Raw genomic sequence first — 27,483 nt, 5'->3', positions numbered from 1 at the left:
AAACTACAGCATGGGGAATACAGTCAAGAAAGTCCACACTGGGGAAGGAAAAAAGAGATGGAGAGGTCACTTCTACATTAAAAACAATTTACGTGAGGCCTGACCTGTGGTGGCGCAGTGGATAAAGCGTCGACCTGGAAATGCTGAGGTCGCCGGTTCAAAACCCTGGGCTTGCCTGGTCAAGGCACATATGGGAGTTGATGCTTCCAGCTCCTCCCCCCTGTCTCTCTCTCCTCTCTCTCTGTCTCTCTCTCTCCCACTCTCTCTCCTCTCTAAAATGAATAAATAAAATAAAAATAAATAAAGAGTATTTAAAAAAAAAAAACACAATTTACGTGATACATCAAGCAATATCAGCCAATTGTATTTGCAATACACAGACCTAATTTAAATCCTGAGCCAAACAAATTACTTTCAAAAATTTACAACATGTATGAGACACTGAGTCAAAGCTGGGTGATGAGTACTTCTAATATGCTTACAACATTCTATAATAAAAAATTAAAACGTATTCCTAGAGCTATTGCTCTCTAATTTATAATCATCATTGCCATTACTAGATTTCAGCTGGCTTAAGATATTATCAATTGCAAGATGTACTATTATTTTATGTATCATCAAAAAAGAACAAAATGCTGTAAATTAAATGAGATGCTGTTGATGATAAAATACATTCCAATTTCACAGCTGCTAATGTGGAAACAGCATGTGTCTTAGAATCAATAGACATTATTATTATTTTTTTTATAAACTTTTTTGTCTTTTTTTTTTTAATTTTTAGAGAGGAGAGTGAGAGAGTGAGAGAGAGAGAGAGAGAGAGAGAGAGAGAGAGAAGGGGGAGGGAGGAGCAGGAAGCATCAACTCTCATATGTGCCCTGACCAGTCAAGCCTAGGGTTTTGAACCGGCGACCTCAGTGTTTCCAGGTCGACGCTTTATCCAATTATTATTATTATTAACTGTAGCCAACTTTTCCGACCTGGGCCGGTTCACCCCTCTTTAGGCAACCTGGTGGTCCCCTGTTCCCAGGAGGTCACCATATTGATGCCGAACTTAGTGCAGACACCCGATCGGCACAGCGCACTACAGCCCAGAGCTCCTGGGCTCAATCGATCCTCCTGCCTCAGCCTCCCGAGTAGCTGGGACTACAGGCACGCGCCACCACGCCCGGCTGTAGCCAACTTTTAAGAAGCATTTACAATAATAAACTAAGCTCTGTGCAAACATCCTCTTTAATCTCATAACAACCCCATAAAGAAGAAAATATCCTCATTTTATCAATGAGTAACCTGAGACCCAGAGAAGCAAATTAACTTGCCCAGGGTCACACAGCCAATATGAGGCATAGCTGGGACTTCTAACCCAGGGCACTGTGCTCTTTTCTCTAGAAGAAACCATTCCTGGCGAGCAAAAGGTACAGGGCAAGAACAGGAGGCTGTTACCTCCCCCTAAGCCCACCTGCTAGGGTGGAAGGGAGGAGGGCAGAGGGCACTCACAGGGTCTGGATGGCCCGCAGGGAGGTGAAGGTGCCCTTGGCGAGACTCTGGATCTTGTTGTCATACAGGGAGAGAAGTGAGAGGTTCTGTAGGTCTTGGAAGGCATCGGGTCGGATGCAGTTGATCTTGTTGGCGTTCAAGAGCCTGTAGGCAGAGGCAGAGCCAGGTGGTGAGGGTAGGGGAGAAACACAGCATCAGACTCATCAACATGCCCTGGGCACCTTCGCAGGTGCAGAGCAGGCACAAGAGATCTGGCCCTCTGGGTGTCCACTCCATGCAGAAGAGTCAAGAACCCCTGACTGCCTTCTCCGTGCACAGGGACGGGCTTAGCCACCCTTCTTCTCTCTCTCTCAAAGAACTGCTAGAGGTGCCCCATGGCATTCTCATAAATCAGAATGCACAGTGGCAAAGTCACGTCCCAAAGGCATTTGGGAGGCTCCTCCTTCTTCCTAGAGTTCTGCTGGGTTCCCTAGGCAGCTGAGATGGAGCGCTTGGGTTCCGTGCCTCTTGTGTCCTGAGAGAGAACACTTGCCTGAACTCTCCTGGTTCAAGGAGGCTGAGCTGGCCTGAGTATTCCCCTGCAGGGCATCTCCCACCCCAGCCATGCTGACCTCCCTTAGCCATGCGCCTCTGGCGTCCAGCGATCAGCTCTGAGTCACCTCTCCCTCCCTCTCTGGCCTCTGCAGAGCCCCAGAGCCTCTCACAGCCCTACTCCGTCTGCCATCCTCCAAGCTCCTCGCCTCAAGTGAGCCCCACACTCCGAAGAGGTCATAAAGACCACTCTGAAAGGCCAGAGGAATACAGGGAGTCCTCGGGTTACAACAGCCTCGACATACGTTTTGAGTTTATGACGCTTACTGTCATAAAAACAAAAAGATTGGGACATGAGTGTTTCCGCTTAGGCCATTAGCGTCGTACTTACGAACCATGTGGGCGAACTAGTTTGGTTGTGCACGGTGGAAGAATATGCAGTACAGTCAGTGTACAGGGCATTATATTTATGGCCTCTTCCCTTTTCTGTGGCTTAGTTGTGTTTTTACGTTCTAGAGCAGTGGTAGTCAACCTGGTCCCTACCGCCCACTAGTGGGCATTCCAGCTTTCACGGTGGGCGGTAGTGGAGCAACCAAAGTATAAATAAAAAGATAGATTTAACTATAGCAAGTTGTTTTATAAAGATTTATTCTGCCAAACTTAGCGAAAATCCGACATAAAGTACTTGGTAAGTAATTATTATTATATGCTTTAACTTGCTATAACTCTGCTTTATAAATTTTATAAAGTAAAGTTACTTCCCTACTTTATAAATCACCAAGACTGTGGAACTGGTGGTGGGCGGTTAGAAAATTTAACTACTAACAGAGATACAAAAGTTGGCGGTAGGTATAAAAAGGCTGGCTACCCCTGTTCTAGATGATGATTTTACAACTCTGTTAGAATAGGTAAGTGACTTAGGCTAGTAGGGTATGTTTTGACCTACACCAAAATTCAGGTTACGTCACTGTCACAGGAACAGAACTGTGTTGTAACCCAAGGCCCCCCTGTTCTGGCTCCCTCCCAGTGTCCGGCCCAAGCACACCATCAGATGGGTTCTTACAGGAGCTGTAGGGTGTACAGGCCTCCAAACACACCCCGAGGGAGGTCTGTGATCTTGTTCCCATAGAGGACCCTGGAGAAAATACAGCAGAAAGGGAGAGTCAGAGGACAGCCCGCCAGACTGGGCACCACTACTAAGCCACTGTAGCAGTGTAGGTTTAACAAGTGGCCAGCAGATGGCAGTAAAGTGGTTAAGAAAGAGTTGCCTGTTCTTAGTTTGCACAAAAGTACCCTATGGGCTTCTGGTAGCCCTCACCCCCATTACTGTGGGCACAGTGCTTACTCCCTACCCTCACACATGGATTCCACAAAACCTGGAAAGGGGACCCACCAGGGAACCTCATGGGAAGTTAACTTGATCTGGGACCCAAAAGGAGACTGTTGAAAGAAGTGTGGCTTGAGTGGAGGAAACAAATGGAACAGAAGCTTGAATTTCACCCATCCAGCACCAAGAAGCCTCTAAGACATGATTAAGTTCTTACTTGGAAAGGTCCGTGATCTGTTGTGTGGAGAATGGAGTAGAGGGGACAGGAGTTGATACAGGGATTCAAGGTCAGGGCCGTCCAAAGTGGACACTGTCGATGAGATCTATTTGCATGACCTCAGCACAAATGCTCCCATTTGACAGAAGATGGCTGTGACAAGGTACCCATGAGCCACAGAAACCCACGTAGAGGGGTTACTGCCACTCCCAGTCGAGAAGGAGAGTCATTCACTTCTCAGAAAAAGAACCCTGCATTTTGGCAGCCCACCTTCAAGATCCAACCTCAGCCAGTGACAGTGACCCATCGCCAGGCAGTCACACACAGCCGCGTAAGCTGTGCACTGCACAGCCTAAGCAGTGTCGTTCACAGAAGTCCACCAGCTCAGACCTGACTCCAAGAGAAGAGGGTGATCTGGCCGCCTTCCGCAGTCATCAACGGGGAGTTCCATCCCTTTCCCCCTCCCCGGACCCTGGGCTACGTGAGGCGTGTTCCAGTGCTGCCGAGGGACCGGTGAAAACACTATTCCCAAGAGTAACGAAAGGCCCCTACCAACGAGGAGCCCGTCTGACTGCAGAGCACCCAGAGTGCACCCTCTGTATAGACAAAGTGCTGTGGGACCTCAGAGTGAGGGGCTGGGTGAACACGGGAGTGGGGTGTCAAGCAAGGGTTCTTGGAAAGAGACATGGAGTAACATTTCCAAGATTAATTATTCTGGTGTTGCTAAATTTAATTTTTATTTTTCTGAGATAAGTTTTTAATTTTTTTTTTTTTTTTTTTGTATTTTTCTGAAGCTGGAAACGGGGAGAGACAGGCAGACAGACTCCCACATGCGCCCGACCAGGATCCACCCGGCACGCCCACCAGGGGCATGCTCTGCCCACCAGGGGGCGATGCTCTGCCCCTCCGGGGCGTCGCTCTGCCGCGACCAGAGCCACTCTAGCGCCTGGGGCAGAGGCCAAGGAGCCATCCCCAGCGCCCGGGCCATCTTTGCTCCAATGGAGCCTCGCTGTGGGAAGGGAAGAGAGAGACAGAGAGAAAGGAGGGGGGGTGGAGAAGCAAATGGGCGCTTCTCCTGTGTGCCCTGGCCGGGAATCGAACCCGGGTCCCCAGCACACCAGGCCGACGCTCTACCGCTGAGCCAACCGGCCAGGGCTAGTTTTAAATTTTTTTAATGTTTATTTTATTGATTTTAGGGAGAGAGAAAGAGAGATAAGAATATCAGTCTCTTCCTGTATGTGCCCTGATCAGGGACCAAATCGGCAACCTCTGTGCTTCGGGACGATGCTCTCACCAACCGGCTCAGCCGGCCAGGGCCTGAGATGAGTTTCTGATGCTGTACGATGCTTTGCATATTGACAGACCACCTACCCGCCCAGGTAAACCCTTGAGAAAGGGAAATATGGAGACAAGTGAAGACCACTGTTTTTACACCACCCACCACAATTTGGGATCAGAGCATGTTTGGGATGAAAGATACACGTATGGTAGATGTCACGACTGAAGCTGGTGGTTGCTGCCATTGTGGGTGAGCTGGGGAAGGCGTGGGAGCATGGGGTGCTGGCCTCCTCAACATGGCCCAACATGAAAGCCAGGCTGAGTCAGATGACTGTCGCAAGGAATCCTGGGAAAATCCTCACCGTGGTGGGGAGAACATCACAGTTGCCAGGGCAACAGCTCTCCTAGCTTTCCCGTGCACTCAGTCCTTAATTCTCTCCTCCCCTCCCAGATGTAGAGGGTCCACCAGCGAGGAAGGGGGTGCTGGGCATCCAACCCTGAACTTTGCTCTCCCTCCAGCACCCACCCGAGGGCCTGGGGCCCTGCTGGCCTCCTTGGAGACACCCGGGGCCCCTGCAGGAGCCTTGGTGCTACTACTCACAGCGAGTTCAGGGAGCGAAGGCCCTGGAAGGCATCGGGCGCGATCTCTGCGATCTGGTTGTTGCTCAGGTCTCTGCACAGTGAGCAGGAGAGAGGGGGGCTGAACCCCTCAGCGGCCACCAAGCCCTGCCTGGCCATCTCTACCTCCCAGAGGGCAGGGCTTCTTTGAAATAGAAAAGTGAGGGGCCCACTGTCCCATCCATCAGAAAAACCCATGGCTACTCTCCCCGTGCAGCCTGAGGGTCGTGCGTGGGCAGAACACTCCAGCTTTGGTTTGTATGACAAGGCTTCCCCCCGCCTCCCAGCTGTCCCTTACATCCCCATGTATGTCTAGAGTGGCTCCTGTTGGTGCCCAAGCTGACATGACAGGATGACAGCTCTGGTCACGTGCCAGACTCGGGCTCAACGTTCAGGCCTCAGAACAACCCTGCAAGGAGGTCACACCACCGTCATCTCCATGTCGCAGAGGAGCCAGCTGAGGGGCAGGAACACCAGGCAGTGGCTGGTCCAGGCCCTCTCCGCCGTCAGAGGCAGAGTCAGGGCCAGCCCGGCGCTATGGCTGCCAGTCCAGGGCCGTCCTCCTGCCCAGGCCAACTCTGAGGAAGCAGCGGGAGGCACTCACATCCTCCGCAGTTTTCTGTAGGGAGAGAAGGCTCCAGGGGGGATGGACTTGATTCCATTGAGCTCCAGGCGGCTGCAGACAGAGAACACAGAGGGGGACCCAGGTCACCCAGTCTGGCCTGTTGCTTGCTGGGCTCACCCAGCCAAACCAGGCCCTTTGTCTCCCTGCCCTGATCCCATCCACTGTCTGGAGTGGGTGGACTGCCTCGGGCAGAGAAAGGAGGCTGCTGTGATGTGAGCTACACTATCCCTGGCTGGCACGGCTGAAAGGGGCCCACGAATGATGCCAAGACAAAGAAACCAATTCTCGCAGACTCACCCAGCTGGGCTGGGCAGATGGACCACAGAGAACACCCTTTCTCAGCCCTCCAGAGTTGCCCAGCCCCGAGCAGAGAACTCAGCTGGCTAAAGCAAACTGACTTCTTCATTCGTACTGAAGGGCCTCGGGGCAAGCCCTGGGGTAGTCCCTGTCCAGCTTTTCACTGGACGCAGAGCCTGGCCTGGTCCCAGGGTCCGTGCCCCGCGCCTTTCCCGCCCTGTACTCACATCTCCGTCATGGTCTCGGGCAGGTTGGCGGGGATGGCGGTGAGGCCTTTGCCACGACAGTCCACAATGCCGTTGCTGCAGGTACACATGGCCGGGCAGGAGCCGGAAGAGAGGGTGCAAGAGGGCAGGTGCCCTGCCTCCCCCTGGCCTGCAGGAACAGAGGGCTGTGACCTCAGGTGCCGTGTCAGCACCTCCCTCCAGAGACAGACTGATGTGTAAGGACGGGGCACATGGTGTTTCTCTGACTGAGGGGGAACCAGCGATTGTCAAGAGCTCCGATGTCACTCTACAGGCACTTGGCACAGAGAGGTGCTTGTTAGATGTTTGCTAAACTTGAATCTGAACCTAGTGCGCTGCATGAAAGTGTGATTTACATGCTGAAAAATTCCAGCCTAAATTCTGAAGCTACGGGTTCTCATCCAAGTCACTCAGCACTTTTGAGCCTAAGTCTCCTTGTCCGTCACTGAAGGACGACAAGGACAAGGTTCGCTTAGCTCTTCCTCCGGGCCACACGCTGCGATAGGTGTTGTACATGCAGTATGTCCCTTAGTCCTGCTTCTCACCCTAGCAGGAGCATGATATTATTGCGGCCATTCTACAGGTAAGAAAACAGAGCCCTTGATATTAATTAATCTGTGGAAAATCACACAGCTGATAGGTGCAGAAACCAGGATGAAGCCCCGTGTCTGATAAATTACTGTAACTGAAGGGTAAGTTATATAGCATGTACTGTCTTAAGTGTACAGCGGACTGATTTCTAATTATGGATACACAAAATTGTCCCCCAAACATGGAACATTTCTATCACTCAAGAAAGCTCATCTTCCCCTTCCCCACGGTAACCATTATTCTGAGATCTAGCACCAAAGATTTGTTCTGCTTATTGGTGGACTTCACATAAACAAAATCAGACACCAGGTTCTCGTGTCTGGCTTCTTTTGCTCAATAGAAAATCTTTGAGATTCATCCATGTTGCGTGTGTATCAGTGGTTTGTTCTTTTTATTTATTTATTTTTTTATTCATTTTAGAGAGGAGAGGGAGAGACAAGAGAGAGAAGGGGGGAGGAGCTGGAAGCATCAACTCCCATATGTGCCTTAACCAGGCAAGCCCAGGGTTTCGAACCAGCGACCTCAGCATTTCCAGGTCGACGCTTTATCCACTGCGCCACCACAAGTCAGGCCTGTTCTTTTTTAACTCTAACTGGTATTCTATTGTGTAGAGAAGTCATAATAAGCTAGTCCACGCTCTTGTTGGTGGACATCTGGGTTGTCTCCAGCTCTGTGCTGTTATGAAGAAAGCTGCCGCCTGACCAGGCGGTGGTGCAGTGGATAGAGCGTCGGACTGGGACTGGGATGCGGAGGACCCAGGTTCGAGACCCTGGGGTCGCCAGCTTGAGCGCCAGCTCATCTGGCTTGAGCAAAGCTCACCAGCTTGGACCCGAGTCACTGGCTCAAGCAAGGGGTTACTTGGTCTGCTGAAAGCCCACAGTCAAGGCACATATGAGAAAGCAATCAATGAACAACTAAGGTGTCGCAACGAAAAACTAATGATTGATGCTTCCATCTCTCCGTTCCTGTCTTTCTGTCCCTATCTCTGACTCTGTCTCTGTAAAAAAAAAAAAAAAGAAAGAAAAGAAAGCTGCCTTGGATATATATTTCTGGCCGAGTGTTTGCGAGCATATGCATATACCCCGCAGTGGACAGTGGGCATGCAGGGTCACGAGTAGACATACGTCGGGCTTTCGTAGATTCTGTTTAACACAGGGGTCCCCAAACTTTTTACACAGGGGGCCAGTTCACTGTCCCTCAGACCGTTGGAGGGCCGGACTATAAAGAAAACTATGAACAAATCCCTATGCACACTGCACATATCTTATTTTAAAGTAAAAAAAACAGAACAGGAACAAATACAATATTTTAAATAAAGAACAAGTAAATTTAAATCAACAAACTGACCAGTATTTCAATGTGAACTATGCTCCTCTCACTGACCACCAATGAAAGAGGTGCCCCTTCTGGAAGTGTGGTGGGGGCCGGATAAATGGCCTCAGGGGGCCGCATGCGGCCCGCGGGCCGTAGTTTGGGGACCCCTGGTTTAACAGATGTGTGAAGTGGCCCAGACAATCTATACTCCCACCAGTGCTTTAGCCTCTAATCCTTTCCTTGGCTCCCCTCAAAGGGTAGGCGCCAAGATCAAAGAAGACAAAGTTACAAGGACTTCTGACAAATTTTGCAAGTGCTCTTCTCAGACGAGGGCTTGCCAGGGTGAACAGACTGCAGAGGAGAAAACAAATGCCTTAATAGAGAAACTAAGGTATTCTAAATGCGAAAAAGGTTTCATTTCAAGATAAGAATCACCCGAGTGAATAAGGCATTCCTCTTCCTACAACCTGCGCAGCTGCAGAGACTCAGGGGAGCGGCGTGGACCTTGGCTCTCCTCACACAGTACACGCCCATGTGTGCACACACGCCCCACACCCCCACATCCCACACACACGCCCACGTGTGCACACATGCCCCACACCCTCACCTCCCACACACACGCCCCACACCCCCACCTCCCACACACACGCCCCACACCCCCACATCCCACACACACGCCCCACACCCCCACCTACCACACACATGCCCATGTGTGCACACACGCCCCACATCCCACACACACACCCATGTGTGCGCACACGTCCCACACCCTCACCTCCCACACACACGCCCATGTGTGCACACACGCCCCACACCCCCACCTCCCACACACACGCCCCACACCCCCACATCCCCCACACACGCCCACGTGTGCACACACGCCCCACATCCCACACACACACCCATGTGTGCACACACGCCCCACACCCCCACCTCCCACACACACGCCCCACACCCCCACATCCCACACACACGCCCCACACCCCCACATCCCCCACACACGCCCACGTGTGCACACATGCCCCACATCCCCCACACACGCCCATGTGTGCACACACGCCCCACACCCCCACCTCCCACACACACGCCCCACACCCCCACATCCCACACACACGCCCACGTGTGCACACACGCCCCACATCCCCCACACACGCCCATGTGTGCACACACGCCCCACACCCCCACCTCCCACACACACGCCCCACACCCCCACATCCCACACACACGCCCACGTGTGCACACACGCCCCACATCCCACACACACACCCATGTGTGCACACACGCCCCACACCCCCACCTCCCACACACACGCCCCACACCCCCACATCCCACACACACGCCCCACACCCCCACATCCCCCACACACGCCCACGTGTGCACACACGCCCCACATCCCCCACACACGCCCATGTGTGCACACACGCCCCACACCCCCACCTCCCACACACACGCCCCACACCCCCACATCCCACACACACGCCCACGTGTGCACACACGCCCCACATCCCCCACACACGCCCATGTGTGCACACACGCCCCACACCCCCACCTCCCACACACACGCCCCACACCCCCACATCCCACACACACGCCCACGTGTGCACACACGCCCCACACCCCCACACCCCACACACACGCCCACGTGTGCACACACGCCCCACACCCCCACACCCCACACACACGCCCATGTGTGCACACACGCCCCACACCCCCACATCCCACACACACGCCCATGTGTGCACACACGCCCCACACCCCCACACCCCACACACACGCCCATGTGTGCACACACGCCCCACACCCCCACATCCCACACACACGCCCATGTGTGCACACACGCCCCACACCCCCACACCCCACACACACGCCCATGTGTGCACACACGCCCCACACCCCCACACACACGCCCATGTGTGCACACACGCCCCACACCCCCACACACACGCCCATGTGTGCACACACGCCCCACACCCCCACACACACGCCCATGTGTGCACACACGCCCCACACCCCCACATCCCACACACACGCCCATGTGTGCACACACGCCCCACACCCCCACACCCCACACACACGCCCATGTGTGCACACACGCCCCACACCCCCACACACACGCCCATGTGTGCACACACGCCCCGCACCCCCACACACACGCCCATGTGTGCACACACGCCCCACACCCCCACACACACGCCCATGTGTGCACACACGCCCCACACCCCCACACCCCACACACACGCCCATGTGTGCACACACGCCCCACACCCCCACACCCCACACACACATCCACACACCTACCCCCTGCGCAGACACCCTCACACTCACACAGACACGCTCACACCCTCACATAGCCTGTACACACACATGCACACACAGCAGCCCTGAGCACAGCAGTGTTCGGAGCAGTCCCGGGTGCAGCCAGCGATGGCGGAGGGAGCCGCAGGTGAGGAGGAAGCCGAGCCCAGGAGACGCTTTTTCCTCAGCTTTGCGTGGCTGGCAGGCTCCGAGTCCACAGGCTTGGGAGCAGTGGGCAGCCTAATTCCTCTGCTCTGAGTCTGAGAGCCACTCATTCACTCAGCAAGCATTCTCAGAGCATCTATCTCTGCCAAGCAGAGGGCTGGGGCTACGGCCAGAAACCACGGCCTGTGTATTCCACATGCTCGTGGAGCTTACAGTCTATCAGGGACCAGAGAAGGCTCCCCGAGCTCTGCGGGGTGAGGAGGAGTCAGCAGGCAACAGATGGGGAAAGGGTACTGACAGGTGCAGCCTGCGAGAAGGTCGGGGTGGCAGGCGCCTGCTCCAGGGAGGGCAGAGCGAGCCCAGCCCAGCGGGGCTCACGGAGTGCAAAGGCCTAGGCGCTGCGGGGAGACTGAGGCGACCCTGGCCCGGCCTTACGGAGCTTGAGCACAGTGTGGACTCTCTCAGAAGCAGGGGTCACCAGGGAGTATGGAGCAGCAGTGATTTGCCCAGACTTGTGGGTCCTTTTAGGTCTTTCTGGCCGCACTATGGACATTGACGGAGCCAGAAAGAAAGTGGGGTGGGCAGTCAGGAGGCTCTCACAGGACCCCAGGTGGAAGAGGGGGGCACAGACTACTCTGGAGTCCACCTCGTCTCAAGCTGAAGCTAGATGGGCCAATTCAATGGCTTTTCAAGGTAGCAGGGGTGAGGCAAGCACAGAAGGGAAGAGGGAGTAACAGGAAGGGGTGGGATGGGAGGGGACTGGTGAGGGGTGGGAGGGGACTGGTGAGGGCTAGGAGGCAGTAATAAGAAAAGATAAAGGGGACGGGACAGAAGGGGACAATGGGGCAGAAAGCAATGGGGCAGAGGAAGAGAACATGAGTCAGGGCAGGAGGGACAAAGGAGTGAAGGCAAGAAGGAAGTGGAGGTAGGTGATGGGTGGGGACAGGAGACAATGGATTGACAGGAGGAAAGATGGGTGGACAAAGGAAGTAACAGATCAAGACAGGTGTGATGAGTAAAGAAGGGAGGTGATGAGTAGGGACAGGAGGCGATGGATAGGGACAGAAAATAATGGGTGAGGACAGGAGACGATGGGTGGTCCGGGAGATGATGGATAAGGACAGGAGGTGAAGGGCGGGGAAAGGAGGTGCTGGCAGCAAGGACAGGGGGTGACGGAGACAGACAGGCCGGAGGTAATCGGTGGGCTAGATGTTACCATGTGGTGGTGACAGGAAGTAATGGCAGGGAGTATGATGGGGGGTGGCAGCAGGAGGCAGTAACAGGCAGTCGAGATGGGCTGTCAAGAGCCCCAGTGGGCCCGCACCCACCTGAGCAGCTGAACTCGCTCTTCTGGACCTCGGCCACGTTGAGGCCGCGCAGGCCGGCGGGGCCCGAGCACTGGGTGAAGAGTCCGATGGTCGGCCGCTGCCGCAGCCACTGCGAGAGCCAGGCCAGGTGGCAGTCGCAGACCAGGTGGTTGAAGTGCAGGCGGCTGCAGGGGGACAGGGTCGCTCACAACCCCCCTGAGCCTCCAGACCCCAGCCGGAGAGCGGGAACCCCCCCACCCAGGAGAGGCCGAGCCCAGGGCTGCTCTGGGCCCAGCACAGTCTCTGCGCAGTCGGCCCACAGCCCTGACTTGGGGACTTCCTGCAGCAGCAGAGAAGTCCCCAGCAGCTGCCCCTTCCCGCCCAGGGTGCGCGGGGTGCCCCCAAGGCTGGACTTTGCCCAGCTGCTATCGATCACCTGCCTGAACTCATGCAGACCCCCTGTCCCAAATCATGTAACTCATTTTGAAACTCAAAAAGAAATCATTTGTTTTCCAAGAAAAAAATCAAATAGAAATGACATTCAACATCCTTTCATTTCAGATGACCTCCCCCGACTCCAACTCCAATCAGCCCATCCGGGCTGGCCGGGGGGTGGGGTGGGGTGTGGAGAAGGAGCTCCCTCCCCCGCCTGTGGAAGCCTCCGTCCCTTTCCCACGGCCCGGGCACCAGCCACCAGGGCCGACTCACAAGGTCCGTAGCTTGGGCATGTGGTTGAAGCTGGACACAGGGATGGTTGTGATGTTGTTGTTGTTCAGGGTCCTGTTGGGGAAACCAGTCAGTTAGTGTCTCTCCAGCAGAAAGTGATGGGGGCGGGGGAGGAGCAGAGCTTCTCTCTGACAAAGGGACAGACCCTCCAGTTGTGTCCCCTGGTCCACCCTCGAGCTGGACCAGTGCTGGGCTGGACCCAGGGGCTCTGCCCCGCAGGAGACACGAGCCGCCCTCGGGGAACGCCCTGAGCTGAGGCACCGTAGACTCTGAGTCTGGCAGGACAGAAGGCGCAGGGAGAGGAACAGCTTGTGGGCAGGCTCGGGCTGGCTTACAGAAGGGGTGGGGCTTAGACAGTCGGTCACAGCTCAGAAATTCCCGGAAGACACAGCCATGGCCCCGGGGGTCATCACAAGCAGGATAACCTGGGCCACACTGCCGGAGGCACGATGACTTCGTGAGCCTGAGCGTGAGTCTGGGAGGGCCTGCAACCCGCCTCCCAAGCCTCCTTCATGAACCTGAACGTGAGTCTGGAAGGACCTGCAACCCGCCTCCCAAGCCTCCTTCGTGAACCTGAGCGTGAGTCTGGAAGGGCCTGCAACCCGCCTCCCAAGCCTCCTTCGTGAACCTGAGCGTGAGTCTGGAAGGGCCTGCAACCCGCTTCCCAAGCCTCCTGTCTCCCGTGCCACTGCAGGGCCCCCAGCTCTGGCCCCCCGGGCTCGGCACCTGCCTTAGCTGGACCCTCTCTGAGCCTTGGCTTCCCTTCCCGTGTTACTTACAGCACCTCCAGCCCCCGAAGAGCCCGGAAGGCCCCCTCCTCAATGCAGCTGATCTGGTTCTTGTCCAGCTGCCTGTGAAGCAAAGAAAGAGCACAGAGAGGAGGGCACGCTGCTGAGAAGGAGCGTCCGCACGTTTTCATCGATGCTTCCATTCAGAGAGACCTGACCTCATCATCTGTTCAGTACCAACGTGTCAATCCAAGCAGGAAATAACGAGAGCTTAAATTATTCCTTACTTCAGTTAAAACAATAAATTATAAAAGTTTGGCCCTGGCCGGTTGGCTCAGTGGTAGAGCTTCGGCCTGGCGTGCGGGGGACCCGGGTTCGATTCCCGGCCAGGGCACATAGGAGAGGCGCCCATTTGCTTCTCCACCCCTCCCCCTCCTTCCTCTCTGTCTCTCTCTTCCCCTCCCGCAGCCAAGGCTCCATTGGAGCAAAGATGGCCCGGGCGCTGGGGATGGCTCCTTGGCCTCTGCCCCAGGCGCTAGAGTGGCTCTGGTCGCGGCAGAGCGACGCCCCAGAGGGGCAGAGCATCACCCCCTGGTGGGCAGAGCGTCGCCCCTGGTGGACGTGCTGGGTGGATCCCGGTCGGGCGCATGCGGGAGTCTGTCTGACTGTCTCTCCCCGTTTCCAGCTTCAGAAAAATACAAAAAAATAAATAAATAAATAAAAAATAAATTATAAAAGTTTTACTACATTTCTTTACATAGCCTTGCATATCTCCTGAGGAGCCGGCCCCCTACCCCATTTTGGAGACCACCTAGGGGGTGCTGGCAGCTGAAAAACGAGCCCATCACAGCAGCGATGGCAGCCGGGCTGAGACAGATGTCAGCCTCGGTGCCAAGCCAGAGCGACTAGCTGCGGCTCCCTGGGCACCTCCGTCACAGAACACACTAAAGCTTGGAGCTGGGCTCCTTGGGAAAGAATGCACCGATCAATTATGGATGTCTGTTGGGCAAGGGGGTTCGGGGTTGGGGTCAGGAAGTGACAAGCATGCCAGTCATTTGCCTTCCCACTACAGTCGGACCTCCTGGGGGAGGTGGTAAGCCTGGAGCAGAAAAATTTGAATAAGAATAAACTATTACATTTAAATTACATTTGACAAAGCACATTGCCTATCTCGTTGAAACCTCAGAACAAGCCTGTGAAGTGTGATATCCTCATTTTATAGAACAATATACTGAGGCTCAGTGAAGAGAACTTGACTTACAGTAGCTTATACAGTAAGTGAGTCAAGCCCAGCTCTCCCAGTCCACTGCAGGGCAAGAGCACAGAGATAGACATTCAAACAGACCGAGACCTCAAAACCCTGGGCTTGCCTGGTCAAGGCACATATGGGAGTTGATGCTTCCTGCTCCTCCCCCCTTCCCTCTTTCTCTCTCCCCTCTCTATAATGAATAAATAAAGTCTTTAAAAAAAACAAACAAACAAAAAAAACCAAATAGACCGAGACCATCACCCCAGCAGCCCACAGTTCGGGACGCAGTTCATGATATCCGGGTCCTCAAACGCTGCCTGTTTCCCCAGACTCCGGAAGACCATGCTGGCACCAGCCCCCGCAGAGCCCAGAGCCCAGCTCCTTGGCTCCCTGGACCCCGGGGCTTGGGGAGATCCACGAGGATACTGCCAGGGGCGGCCCTGCAGCCCCTAATCCCATCCCTCTCCATCCCTGGTCTGTACTCACAAATTTTTGAGGTCTGTCGCTCCACGGAAAGCCTTCCTAGGGATGGCCTGAATGGTGTTCTCACTCAGGTCCCTGTGGAGATCAAGCCAAAGGAAGAAAAACACTGGTCAGTAGAGATTTCTCCAGAGGGCCCTGAGGAGTGAGGGAGGTCAGGTGAGCTGGACAGCAGGACCAGTCACAGCTGCAGCTGAGGACCCGGGACAATGCCTGGCACACCAAGACCCTGAATGAATGTGTGGTAAGTTGCCAAAGAACTGTAGAACTTAGTATTGGCAATGCCATTTTAAAGAGAAGAAGTCAGGCTTCTTGCCTCTCTCTGTCTCTCTCTCCTCTCTCTCCCTCTCTGTCTTTCTCTCTCCCTCTCTCTCTCCTCTCTAAAAATGAATAAATAAAATTAAAAAAAAAAAAAGAAACACAATATACCAAAAATAAATTATAAAAAAAAATTATAAAAAAACCACAAAAAACAAAAAAACATTCCTTCCTTAAGAGCTTACAGGGTCTGCAGACTACTCAGCAGGCTGTTCAAAAGACTGTCCAAGAGGCGCTCCTGACATTGCCAGGAGATCTGGAACATCCTTTCCAGCCTGGGGACTCAGTCTGGGTAAAGAAGTACACCACCCAAGGACTGACTCCCACGTGGGCGGGTCCACACACCGTGAACCTGACCACTCCCACTGCTGCCAAGGTAGAAGGCATACCCTCCTGGGTTCACCAGAGCCGGTTGAAGCCTGCAGTCCCAGCAGAGACACCCTTGTGGACAGCAAAGACTGACCCCGCCAACCCTTGTAAGTTGACCCTGAGAAGGACAGCATGCCCTGCTCCAGCCACAAACTGGAAACCGGTTGGTCTATATACGGCTAATACATGAAGAAACTCACTGAGGACCTCCTTTTAATTAGACTTTGAGGAAGGAGGGAAACTGAGGTCAAAGGAAAGCCAGAACAAGTTGTCTTCAGGTTTGATGCATGTACTGCTATGAGTCATACAGAAGGGAGGTATAAGTCCCTTTGCTAGAAGGGAAGCCACAATGTAAATGGGAAATATATATGTGCTTACAATTAACCTATGATTACTAGCTACTTAGAGGGAGGATGTCTCCAAAAGGAAGTATACTTTAAACTAAAATTACTTATTGCCAGCTTGGTTGTCACTAAAGGTTAAGAATTTTAAAACTAAGGAGTTCTGACGAAAAAGGAATTGTATGGTTTTGATAATAAAAGGTATAAAATATAGAAATACTTTTGAAAGAAAAAGGAAGAAAGTTTATAAAAATTAAGGGTTTATATAAGTTGCAGAAGGTTTGTACAGGTTGTAAGAAATTAATCAGTAGCATTTGCTTCTTCAGTTGACTGTATTACTATTAATGAAAACATCAAGTCTACCTGTTAAATATCTGTTGCATGTTATAGGCTGATATTTCTACTCAACCGCCTCATGCACCTCGTTAAAATGAGTCAAGGATTTGACTCAGGATATAGAACCAGTGGGGAATGTGGTAAGTTGCCAAAGAACTGTAAAACTTAGTATTGGCAACGTCATTTTAAAGAGGAAAAATCAGGTTTCTTGCCCCCTCCTTTCTTTAGAGAGTGGAGGGAGAAGGATGTGGGAGCTTCCTGGCTTACAAGGACAACTGGGTCATTTAGTTTAACTATAGTTCTCTGAAAGAATAAAGGTTATCTGAAGAACTTCCTTTCCCTTTCAATAAGAGACAATATTTACATATCCTACACTGATTTTAACTCTCTCTCCCTTCCTGGAATCCTGAGAGTAACATAAACCTCTAGACCAGTGGTCCCCAACCTTTTTTGAGCCACGGACTGGTTTAATGTCAGAAAATATTTTCACAGACCGGCCTTTAGAGTGGGATGGATAAATGTATCATGTGACCAAGACAAGCGTCAAGAGTGAGTCTTAGATGGATGTAACAGAGGGAATCTGGTCTATTTTTTTTTTTTTTTTACAGAGACAGAGAGAGAGTCAGAGAGAGGGATAGACAGGGACAGACAGACAGGAATGGAGAGATATGAGAAGCATCAATCATCAGCTTTTCATTGCAACACCTTAGTTGTTCATTGATTGTTTTCTCATATGCGCCTTGACTGCGGGCCTTCAGCAGACCGAGTAACCCCTTGCTCGAGCCAGCGACCTTGGGTCCAAGCTGGTGAGCTTTTATTCAAACCAGATGAACCCACACTCAAGCTGGTGACCTTGGGGCCTCGAACCTGGGTCCTTCCGCATCCCAGTCCGATGCTCTATCCACTGCACCACCGCCTGGTCAGGCAAATCTGGTCATTTTTTAAAAATAAAACATCATTCAGACTTAAATATAAATAAAATAGAAATAATGTAAGTTATTTATTCTTTCTCTGCGGACCGGTACCAAATGGCCCATGGACTGGTACTGGTTTGCGGCCCGGGGGTTGGGGACCACTGCTCTAGACAAAGGAATGGGAGGTAGACACTAAAAGATTTGTGAATGTCTTTGATATGTAAAATGACATCACTATTGTGTTACCTTGTAAGCTTTAATATGTAGGAATGTTTTTTATAGATCCTATAGACGAATGTTATGAGTGTTAATAATTAATTATTGTATCATGCTCCCCCTCCTTTTCCCCCAACCTATATGTGATCAAGTCTATATAACTAGCTACAAGACTATTTTTGGGATACACGATTTGGGTTAGCTATACCCCGTGTAAGTCATATGCAGCCATCTTATTAATAAATCTCCTAAAAACTCTTCTGTATCCTGCCTTGGTGTCTCTATGTAAATCCACGGAATTAAGGTTCGCTATTTTATAACAAATGAATGAGCTTGTGTTTGGTGCCCAGCTACCTTCCATGCTCTGGGCAGAGGGGTTGCAATTGGAAGGAGAAGCTTGGCATATGTGACCAGCTCTGCCAGACCCCAACCCTGCTCCCAGACGCACAGGGGTCAGCTCAGTCTCCGCTGCATCCTCCAGGGTTGCCAAGGAGATGGCAAAGGAGGGATAGGCTTGGGGGGGGGGGCACGGACACCCAGGGACATGTGGCGAGTGTACCAAAAGCTCACTTTCTGCAACGAAGTACCTTTGGACCTCAGGTAACCCAGCCAGTAGGTGACCACCCAGGTGCTGAATGAACTCTAGGCTGGGTCTGACTCCAAGTTCCTTGGTCTCAGGACTGTAGGCAGCAGAGTCACCACTCAGAGCCTGGGCACATGTTGGGGACTGGAGCACGCTGGCCTAGGGGCTGCAGTGCCCTGTCCCTACCCTGTGGCTTGGAGAACAGAGATCACCGAGGATTTCATCACCTCCCCATTAGTAATATCCCACTGCGAGGGAGGGCTGTTGTAGGGGACTCTGCGAATCTCTGGCCTCTGCGAGCCTAGGCCAGCTTCTGGACCCTTCTTCCAGCTCCTCTGGCCAGACTGGGCCTCTGGCACCTGTCCACCTGCTTCTCTGTCCCTCTCTCAACCTCTTCACTACAGACGTTTACAAATGCCCCTTTCCTTCTGTAAGAAATTTCCTTCTGGACCTGTGGTGGCGCAGTGGATAAAGCGTCGACCTGGAAATGCTGAGGTCGCCGGTTTGAAACCCTGGGCTTGCCTGGTCAAGGCACATATGGGAGTTGATGCTTCCTGCTCCTCCCCCCTTCTCTCTCTCTGTCTCTCTCTCCTCTCTAAAAATGAATAAAGAAAAAAAAAGAAAAAAAGAAATTTCCTTCTGTAAGAATGGCCCTTTCGTGGCCATTCACATGCAGGTCCTCATTCAATTCGGGCCCATGGTAAAGAAACAGCAGAGTCGGAGGATGTGCACCTTTCTGTTTATTGGTATCTCACCAAGACAGGCAAGCCACAAGAAAAGCCAAGCAGAAAACCCGCTTTTCCCATGGAGGGCAAGGGATCAGGGAGGGGAGAAAGAAGAAATCCTCCTGCACCTATCGGTGATGGGGCAGAATCTCCCTTCCAGTAAACATTACCAAGGCAACGGCCCCTCCCGGTCAGGAAGGCCCCCGCAACCTCGCAGACCACTGTATCTGGCGTTGCCCAGCCCCCAATGCAAACCACAAGTGAGCAAACAAATATCATATTTACAAACTTATTTGACCAACACCTTCCCACAGCAGTGGCACCAACTGCCACCATGTTCTGAGCACGTCTCCAGGCCACACTGCCCCCAGCACTTCATGTGTGTGAGCACCCCTGATTCTTGCATTGACCGTAGGCCAGGGGTCCCCAAACTACGGCCTGCGGGCCGCATGCGGCCCCCTGAGGCCATTTATCTGGCCCCCGCCACACCAGAAGGGGCACCTCTTTCATTGGTGGTCAGTGAGAGGAGCATAGTTCTCATTGAAATACTGGTCAGTTTGTTGATTTAAATTTACTTGTTCTTTATTTTAATTTATTCATTTTAGAGAGGAGCAGAGAGACAGAGGGAGAGGGAGAGAGGAGAGACAGAGAGAGAGAAGGGGGGGAGGAGCTGGAAGCATCAACTCCCATATGTGCCTTGACCAGGCAAGCCCAGGGTTTCGAACCGGCGACCTCAGTATTTCCAGGTCGACGCTTTATCCACTGCGCCACCACAGGTCAGGCACTTGTTCTTTATTTTAAATATTGGATTTGTTCCTGTTTTGTTTTTTTTTACTTTAAAATAAGATATGTGCAGTGTGCATAGGGATTTGTTCATAGTTTTTTTTATAGTCCGGCCCTCCAACGGTCTGAGGGACAGTGAACTGGCCCCCTGTGTAAAAAGTTTGGGGACCCCTGCTAGGCAATGCTATTACAGCCCTCACGTCACCAGGAGGAAAAGGAGGCCTAGAGAAGTTAAAACAGTTTCTTCACGAGAACACAGCTGGCAGGTGGTGGCTGCAGAATTTGGACCCAGGCAGTGCAGTCATAGCGCCTCCCCTTGCATGGCAGCCCAGGGAGTGGGAACTGTTAGCTCACCCATTTTGCAGAGAGTGGACCTAAATATTTTACCCAAGGCTGATGAGGGGGGGGACCCAGTGTCCGACAGCCCTGCAGACCTCAGCCCCCTCTCCTAGACCAGGCCCTCGGGGCTGACTTCTCCCTCCTGTCACTCATGTGCCCCAAGGGCCTCCGGCTTCCCTGCAAGCCCCGAGAGCACGGCCCTCAGCACCCCCTCCCCACCACTGTCCCTGAGCTGTGGGGCTTCCGGCCCTCTGCCCGGGTTTCTTTGGGTTTTTTTGTATTTTTGTATTTTTCTGAAGCTGGAAACCGGGATAGACAGTCAGACAGACTCCCACATGCGCCCGACCGGGATCCACCTGGCACGCCCACCAGGGGGCGACGCTCTGCCCACCAGGGGGCGATGCTCTGCCCCTCCGGGGCATCGCTCTGTTGCGACCAGAGCCATCCCCAGCGCCCGGGCCAACTTTGCTCCAATGGAGCCTCGGCTGCGGGAGGGGAAGAGAGAGACAGAGAGGAAGGAGAGGCAGAGGGGTGGAGAAGCAGATGGGCGCTTCTCCTGTGTGCCCTGGCCGGGAATCGAACCCAGGACTTCTGCACGCCAGGCTGACGCTCTACCACTGAGCCAACCGGCCAGGGCCACCTCTGCCCGGGTTTTTCTGCTGAAACATGAAAGGGAAGTGCTGCACAGAGAGCACGGGGACCGAGCTCCGAGCGGCTGGTCTGAGTCCCGGCTCCCCCACCTCCTGGCTGCACGTCTGGGGCCAGCCCAGGTTCTCCATTACACAGGTCATAGCTACCACGGCCCTACAGCTGATACCGGCTCTCCTGTTCCCTCGGTCTGCGGGCTTGCTCTCTCCCAATTCTGCAGTGAGACACTGGCAGGGTCCTCTGACAGGCAAATCACCTCAGTGGGCTGTGCGGGCACAGAGGTAAATGAGGCGGCCCACACTCAGGCGCTCATGGTCACAGTAACTAGGAGCCAAGGCAGACGTGGGTGCCCCACCCAGAACCAGAGCGCCCTGATGGAAAACCTACACCCACCGGTGACTGCTGGGCTCACGTGTGCAGATAACCAGAGATGCACAGAATCCCCTCAAACACTCGCAGCCCATGGAGGACACAGGGGAAACCAGCAAACGAAATCTCCATTCCTCCATGCACCAAGTGCATGCTGGGAGCTGACCATCTGCTGGGGATACGACAAAGACTCACACGCCAGCTTACATAGTTGTTGGAGGGCGGTACTTCCAAAGAGATGTGCAAGCTCAGAGAAGCAAGTGACCAGCTCTGCCTGACGGGCGGAGAGGAACTCCACACAGTCCTGAAAAGTCAGCGCTTACCAGACAGAAAAGGGAAATAAGGGAAGTACGTTCTAAGCAGTGGGAACAGCATGTGCAAAAGCCCAGAGGCAGGAAGGAGCAGGCTGTTGGGCGGGGGGAGTGTCACAGTTTGGTATGGCTGGTATGTGTCTACAGGAGCTTTTAGCTTAATTCCCCCCTTAATTGCGTGTGGGATTTAGGAACTCACTTCTGAAGAATAGACTCTGACAGAAGTGATGGATGATTTCCGAGACTAGATCATAAAAGATCCTTTTATGTATATAGTTTCCTTCTTACTCTCAGATCACTCTCTGGGAGGAGCCAGTCATAATGTCATCAGGACACAAGCAGCTTTCTGGAGAGGCCCACATGGAGGGGAACTGAGGCCTCCTGCCAATGGCCAGTGCTGGCTTGCCAGCGATGTGTGTGAGTCATTGTGGGAGTAGACTCCCCAGCCCCCAGCAGGCTTCCAGATGATACAGCCTGCTCAGTGTTTGTGATGTTGAAATCCTAATGCCCGATGTGATGGTATCAGGAAGTGGAGGCTTTGGGAAGTGCAGGGGTTATGAAGGTTGAGTACCCCCCCCCCCATAAATGGCATTAGTGCTCATAGGAGTTCTAAGAGACCGCCTCTGTCCCTTCCGCCAGGTGAGGCCACAGCCAGGACGCCAACCCTCACCAAACATCACACCTGTTGGTACCTGGATCCTGGACTTCCCAGACTCTAGAACTGTGATAAATATTTATTATCTATAAGCTACCCAGTTTACGGAATTCTTGTGATAGCAGCCCAAATGGACTAAGCCCAGCCCACATCTTGAATGCAGTCTCGTGCAGAACCGCAAGCAGAGCCACCCAGCCACCCACAGAAACTTTGAAATAATAAACGTTTATTGTTCTGGAGGCCACTATATTTTGTGGTACTTGGCTACACTACAATCAACGAGTAAAACAGGTGCTTTGAGGGAATGATCCGAGAGAGGAGAGGCTTAGAAGCTGTGCTGGAGAGCGTGGTCCTGACCCAAAAGCATGAGGACCCCCTGAGGGATTTTGAGGAGGGCAGGGCATGAACGAGCTGCAATAGGTTAGACACGTGGCTCCATCACTTCCCTCTTTGGGCTTCAATTTGCTCGTTTGTCCAATGCATAGGCTGGGCCAGATGATCTCCTCGTCTCCTCACCAATGTGTGCCCACCACATGCCAACTGCTTCAAGACCTGGCAAGTGAGGTGCTTGGCTCTTTAGGGCATCTTGAGATCCCAGGGAGGAGGTGAGGGAATGGGGGCCCCACTGCTGACAGTGTGACCTGAGAGGCCTGGGATGAGAGAGGACAGACCCAGCTACCCCTGCTCCTACCCACAGGGAATCGGGGAGAACAGAGTCCAGTGCTGAGGACAAGGCAAAGGCAGAAAGGCAGTGGCCAAGAGACGTCTCCAGAGTCAGGAACATGGAGGCTGCCCAGAGGGCGGGGACCTCCAGCGGGACTCGCGACTGGGCCCCCGCCAGCAGCTGGCCCTTTGGCCAAGCCTGGGAGGGAACTCTGGGCTGGAACTCACTCACATCCATTATTCCATTTCATCCTCACCACAACCTTGCAAGGAAGGTTTTCTATTTGTATTGACTGGTTTATTGATTTAAGCCAACCTTGTTCCAGAAAGGCTTTGAGGTGGCTTATAGGGATTTATAAAACAGCAAGAGAGCAGGAGTGGAAAGTGGGACAAAGAGAAGAAGAAAAATCAATGATAGATACCAAGCAAGCAGCACCAGTGGCCACACACACCTGCCAGGTCCAGGTAGGGCACGGCTCTAAGATGTCTGAGAACCGACATGAAAGGGAGAAACGGGTCAGTTAACAGCACCCCCAGGACGTGTACGAACTTAAAAGGACCAGTTTCTCTAGTATAGCTATTTGGGGCACTAAGATGAGACAAGAATTTCCCCAGGGGTCTTTATAAAAAATGACAGTGTGGCCTAATCAATAACACCAGAGCCTTACAATAAATGGGTTTCAAGTGTCTGCTTCTTCTAATAGCATCGCATCAGGTACGGTTCAGGAAAAACAATTCTATAAAAACTCACACCAGGAGCTAAGTGGGAGGGAGGGGGCAGGAACAGTCTGTGCAAAGGCAGGAGACATCACGGTAGAGTCTGGCATGGTTCAGGAGCAAGTAGGGTTTGCCCGGAAAGAAAGGTGCTGAGGAGAGGTGTTGGCAAGAAAAAGCCTTGCAGGCCAGAGAGAGTGGCTGGTTAGACCAGAGAGGGGGTGTATCTGATGGTCTTTTAGGCACTGCTCGGGGCCACCAAAGCTTACAGAGGAAAGACGCTGCCCCTGGGCATACAGGTCGTACAACAAACACCAAGAGCCAGTCCAAGAGGAGAGGGCCCAGGGATGCAGGTGGAGCTGAGCTGACTGGGAAATTCAGGCCTAGCCCCTGGGCCAGGCCATAGCAGTGAGCAGCTCATGGTGTTTAAATGAGTAAGGAACACTGAATTTTTTTTTTATTATTATTTATTTATTTTTTTTGTATTTTTCTGAAGCTGGAAACAGGGAGGCAGTCAGACAGACTCCTGCATGCGCCCGACTGGGATCCACCTGGCACGCCCACCAGGGGGCGATGCTCTGCCCATCTGGGGCGTCGCTCTGTCATGACCAGAGCCACTCTAGTGCCTGGGGCAGAGGCCAAGGAGCCATCCCCAGCGCCCGGGCCATCTTTTGCTCCAATGGAGCCTTGGCTGCGGGAGGGGAAGAGAGAGACAGAGAGGAAAGAGAGGGGGAGGGGTGGAGAAGCAGATGGGCGCCTCTCCTGTGTGCCCTGGCCGGGAATCGAACCCGGGACTTCCGCACGCCAGGCCGACGCTCTACCACTGAGCCAACCGGCCAGGGCCAGGAACACTGAATTTAAGACCCTGGAAGACGCCAGCCTCTAAACCAGAGGAGAACAGGTGAGCCTTGGAAATCTAAGAAAAATGCAGCGTGCTGGCAGCAGAGGGAGTCGTGGAAAGAGCCTGGCTCTGCAATGAGAAGGCTCTAGGTTCAATTACTGCTTCTACCATTCACTAGCCACGGTCCCCTGGAAGTTATGCACCTGAGAGCTAGAATTTCTCTGTTTGTGAAACAGGGATAAAAATACCTACCACACCGGGATTTAGAGAAGATTGAGTTCATGTATTTAAGCATCTGTCCTTTTACCTCCATTGGCAAATTTTGAGATATGCTGGCTTTTGTCCTTCCCTAAGTACAGTCTGCCTAAAGCTTTCCTAAGGTTCCGACTATTGTTTCCAGCTCCCCTCTAGGGGGCGCTAGAAGCCTTCTCTGGTCTTGGATGTTCTCTCTACTATATGGTAACCCAAAACAAAGCTACCCCCCACCTCTGCCCAGTTGACTTCCTACCTGGTCAACAATTGTTTTGTGCTTTCCAAACCACAGTCTCTCATCTATTTTCACCCAGTTGACATGAAAACCCAAAAGACACCACCTACACATTTTCCCAGTCCTTGAGCCCCCAGTATCTCCCTCACACTTAGTCATTTCCACCCCACCCTCCTTCCATAGCGACCTCGTCAGAGGTCCTGAAGCCAGGGGTATGTCAAGGCAGAATGAGATATACTGAGAGAGGCCACCCTGGAGGAGGCCTGGAGGTTCTGGAGCTGGAAGGATAGCAGCTGGCAGCCTGGTCCTGGCCAGGGGTCAGTGAAGGGCGCAGAGCCATGGGACAGCAGAGGCTCAGAAGGAAGTCCTAGGCAGAACAGTGAAAAGCAGACTCCGAGAGCAAGGACCCAGCCACCAAAGGGACAGGACCTGAGAGAGAAACACAGGCCTAGGGGATGAGGTCCTAGATTGCTGACAAGTTCCCAGGTGATGTGCACACCGCTGCCAGGAAGCACACACAAAGAGGCCAGGGTGTAAAGGAGAAAGCCCACAGCTGAGTGTTATAATAAAAATGTGGATTCAACAAGCCCTGAATCTCCCACTTAAATCATATGGTCTTAGGTGAGTCACTTAATATCTTTGACCTCGATTTTCTCTTCTACAAAATGAGAGAGAGAGAAATAGCACCTACTTTTCAGGATCTGAAATGACAAATGCTATGTGTCTTGTCCCTGCCTGCACCTCCACTTATGCTATGTCCCTTCAGTTCCTCAAATCCTCCTGCCGCAGGACCTTTGCATTTGCTCTCCCCCCTGCCAGGAATACTCTTTCACTCTTCCACCAGTACACTTCTATTCATCCTTCACACCTCTGTCTACAGACATCTCTGCTGACCACTCCCTCTGCTAAAAGCTTGCAGGACATCTCATACATTTCCTTCCCTTTTTTTTTTTTTTAGATTTTATTTATTCATTATAGAGAGGAGAGAGAGAGAGAGAGAGAGAGAAGGGGGGAGGAACAGGGAGCATCAACTCCCATATGTGCCTTGATCAGGCAAGCCCAGGGTTTTGAACCGGCAACCTCAGTGTTTCCAGGTTGACGCTTTATCCACTGCGCCACCACAGGTCCCCCTTTTTTTTTTTTAAGATTTTATTTATTGATTTTCAGAGAAAGGGGAGAAAGAGGAGGGAGGAACGAGAAGTTATCAACTCAGTTGCATTAGTTGTTCAGTGATTGCTTTTCGTATGTGTCTTGACTGGGCAAGCCCACGGTTTCGAACCAGCGACCTCAGCACTCCAGGTCAACACTCTATCCACTGTGCCACCACAGACCAGGCTGCTTTTCCTTCTTAGCACTAATCAAGTTGTAATGAAATACTGGTATATCGCACATAATGAAATAGTCATGTTTGGTTAATTAACATCCATCTCCCCCTCCAGACCACTACCTCCCAAGATCACTGTCTCTTTTGCTCCCCATCTTCTCCCTGGACCCCACATATTGCAGGAGCTTAGTAATTTTTAGCTGAATTGAACTAAAGTGGACCCTTACATGATTCTCTTGCTCCAATCCCTCTGCATTTTCCCGACCCAGACTAGCAGTCAGGACTGGCTGTGCGGCTGAGAGAAGGCGGGGGCTTGGACGAGGGCTCTGAAAGGGGCGGGGAGCGCCGGAGAAGCACTTGTTGTCCATGTTGATGCAATCAGCCCTGCCCCGCCCCTCACATGTTTCTACTGAACATTAATAACTGGACATCCTCGGGTGGGTCGAGGTGGCCTCAGCAGCATCAGCAGGGAGGTGTGGGCAGCCCCTGCGCAAGGTGAGTGACTCTTCTGGGAAGAAAGGGAGCTGGAGCCCTTGAGAGTCCACTCTGAGGGGCTTGGAGTAAGGGGCCCTGCAAGCAAAAATCCCCAGCCCGAACCCCACCACCCAAGACCAAGGTCCGTGAGGGGCAAACTGCTGCCCATGGCAGCCCCCCGGGGTCTGGGAGCACTCGGGAGACCCCAGCCAGGGTCCTTCCCCCGAAGAGAAGGGGGCACCCGGCCCACACCCTGACCTGGGCACCATCCCAGGCACCCCGCTCCTGCCGCTCCTGACCTGGGCACCATCCCAGCACCTCGCTCCTGCCGCTCCTCTTCCCGGACACTCTGCCAAGCCTCCCAGCCTCTGCCAGGGCTGGGGGAGGCAGAGGCTGGAAAGCTGAGGTCAGGACCCCATGTTCTCACTGCTAATCCTCTTCACGCTCTAACCAGATTGGGTCGTGCTGGCCAGCCGGCGCTGTGGGGATCAGCGGGGACTCAGCCGGGGCTGCTGGGCACCAGCCAAGGCCAGACTCAGCCCTGGGCTCCTGCCGCCTGCGCAGCTGCCCCGCTACAGAACAAGCT

General features: G+C 53.0%; 1 protein-coding gene across 1 annotated transcript in view; it reads right to left on the bottom strand.

Moving 5' to 3' along the window:
• Positions 1-27,483, bottom strand: part of SLIT1 (slit guidance ligand 1) — a 193,415-nt gene that overhangs the window by 51,127 nt on the left and 114,805 nt on the right. Inside the window, exons 5-13 of the mRNA XM_066355591.1 lie at positions 15,494-15,565; positions 13,810-13,881; positions 13,013-13,084; positions 12,326-12,489; positions 6,615-6,762; positions 6,070-6,141; positions 5,449-5,520; positions 3,089-3,160; positions 1,495-1,638 (exon numbers count right to left, since the gene is read on the bottom strand). Of these exons, the coding sequence (XP_066211688.1) occupies positions 1,495-1,638; positions 3,089-3,160; positions 5,449-5,520; positions 6,070-6,141; positions 6,615-6,762; positions 12,326-12,489; positions 13,013-13,084; positions 13,810-13,881; positions 15,494-15,565 (888 nt within the window). The remainder of the gene's footprint in view (positions 1-1,494; positions 1,639-3,088; positions 3,161-5,448; positions 5,521-6,069; positions 6,142-6,614; positions 6,763-12,325; positions 12,490-13,012; positions 13,085-13,809; positions 13,882-15,493; positions 15,566-27,483) is intronic.

This window comes from Saccopteryx leptura, chromosome 13, assembly GCF_036850995.1.
Source record: "Saccopteryx leptura isolate mSacLep1 chromosome 13, mSacLep1_pri_phased_curated, whole genome shotgun sequence".
In the NCBI taxonomy this organism is placed as follows: Eukaryota; Metazoa; Chordata; class Mammalia; order Chiroptera; family Emballonuridae; genus Saccopteryx; species Saccopteryx leptura.
This window is presented reverse-complemented; position numbering and strand designations above follow the sequence as displayed.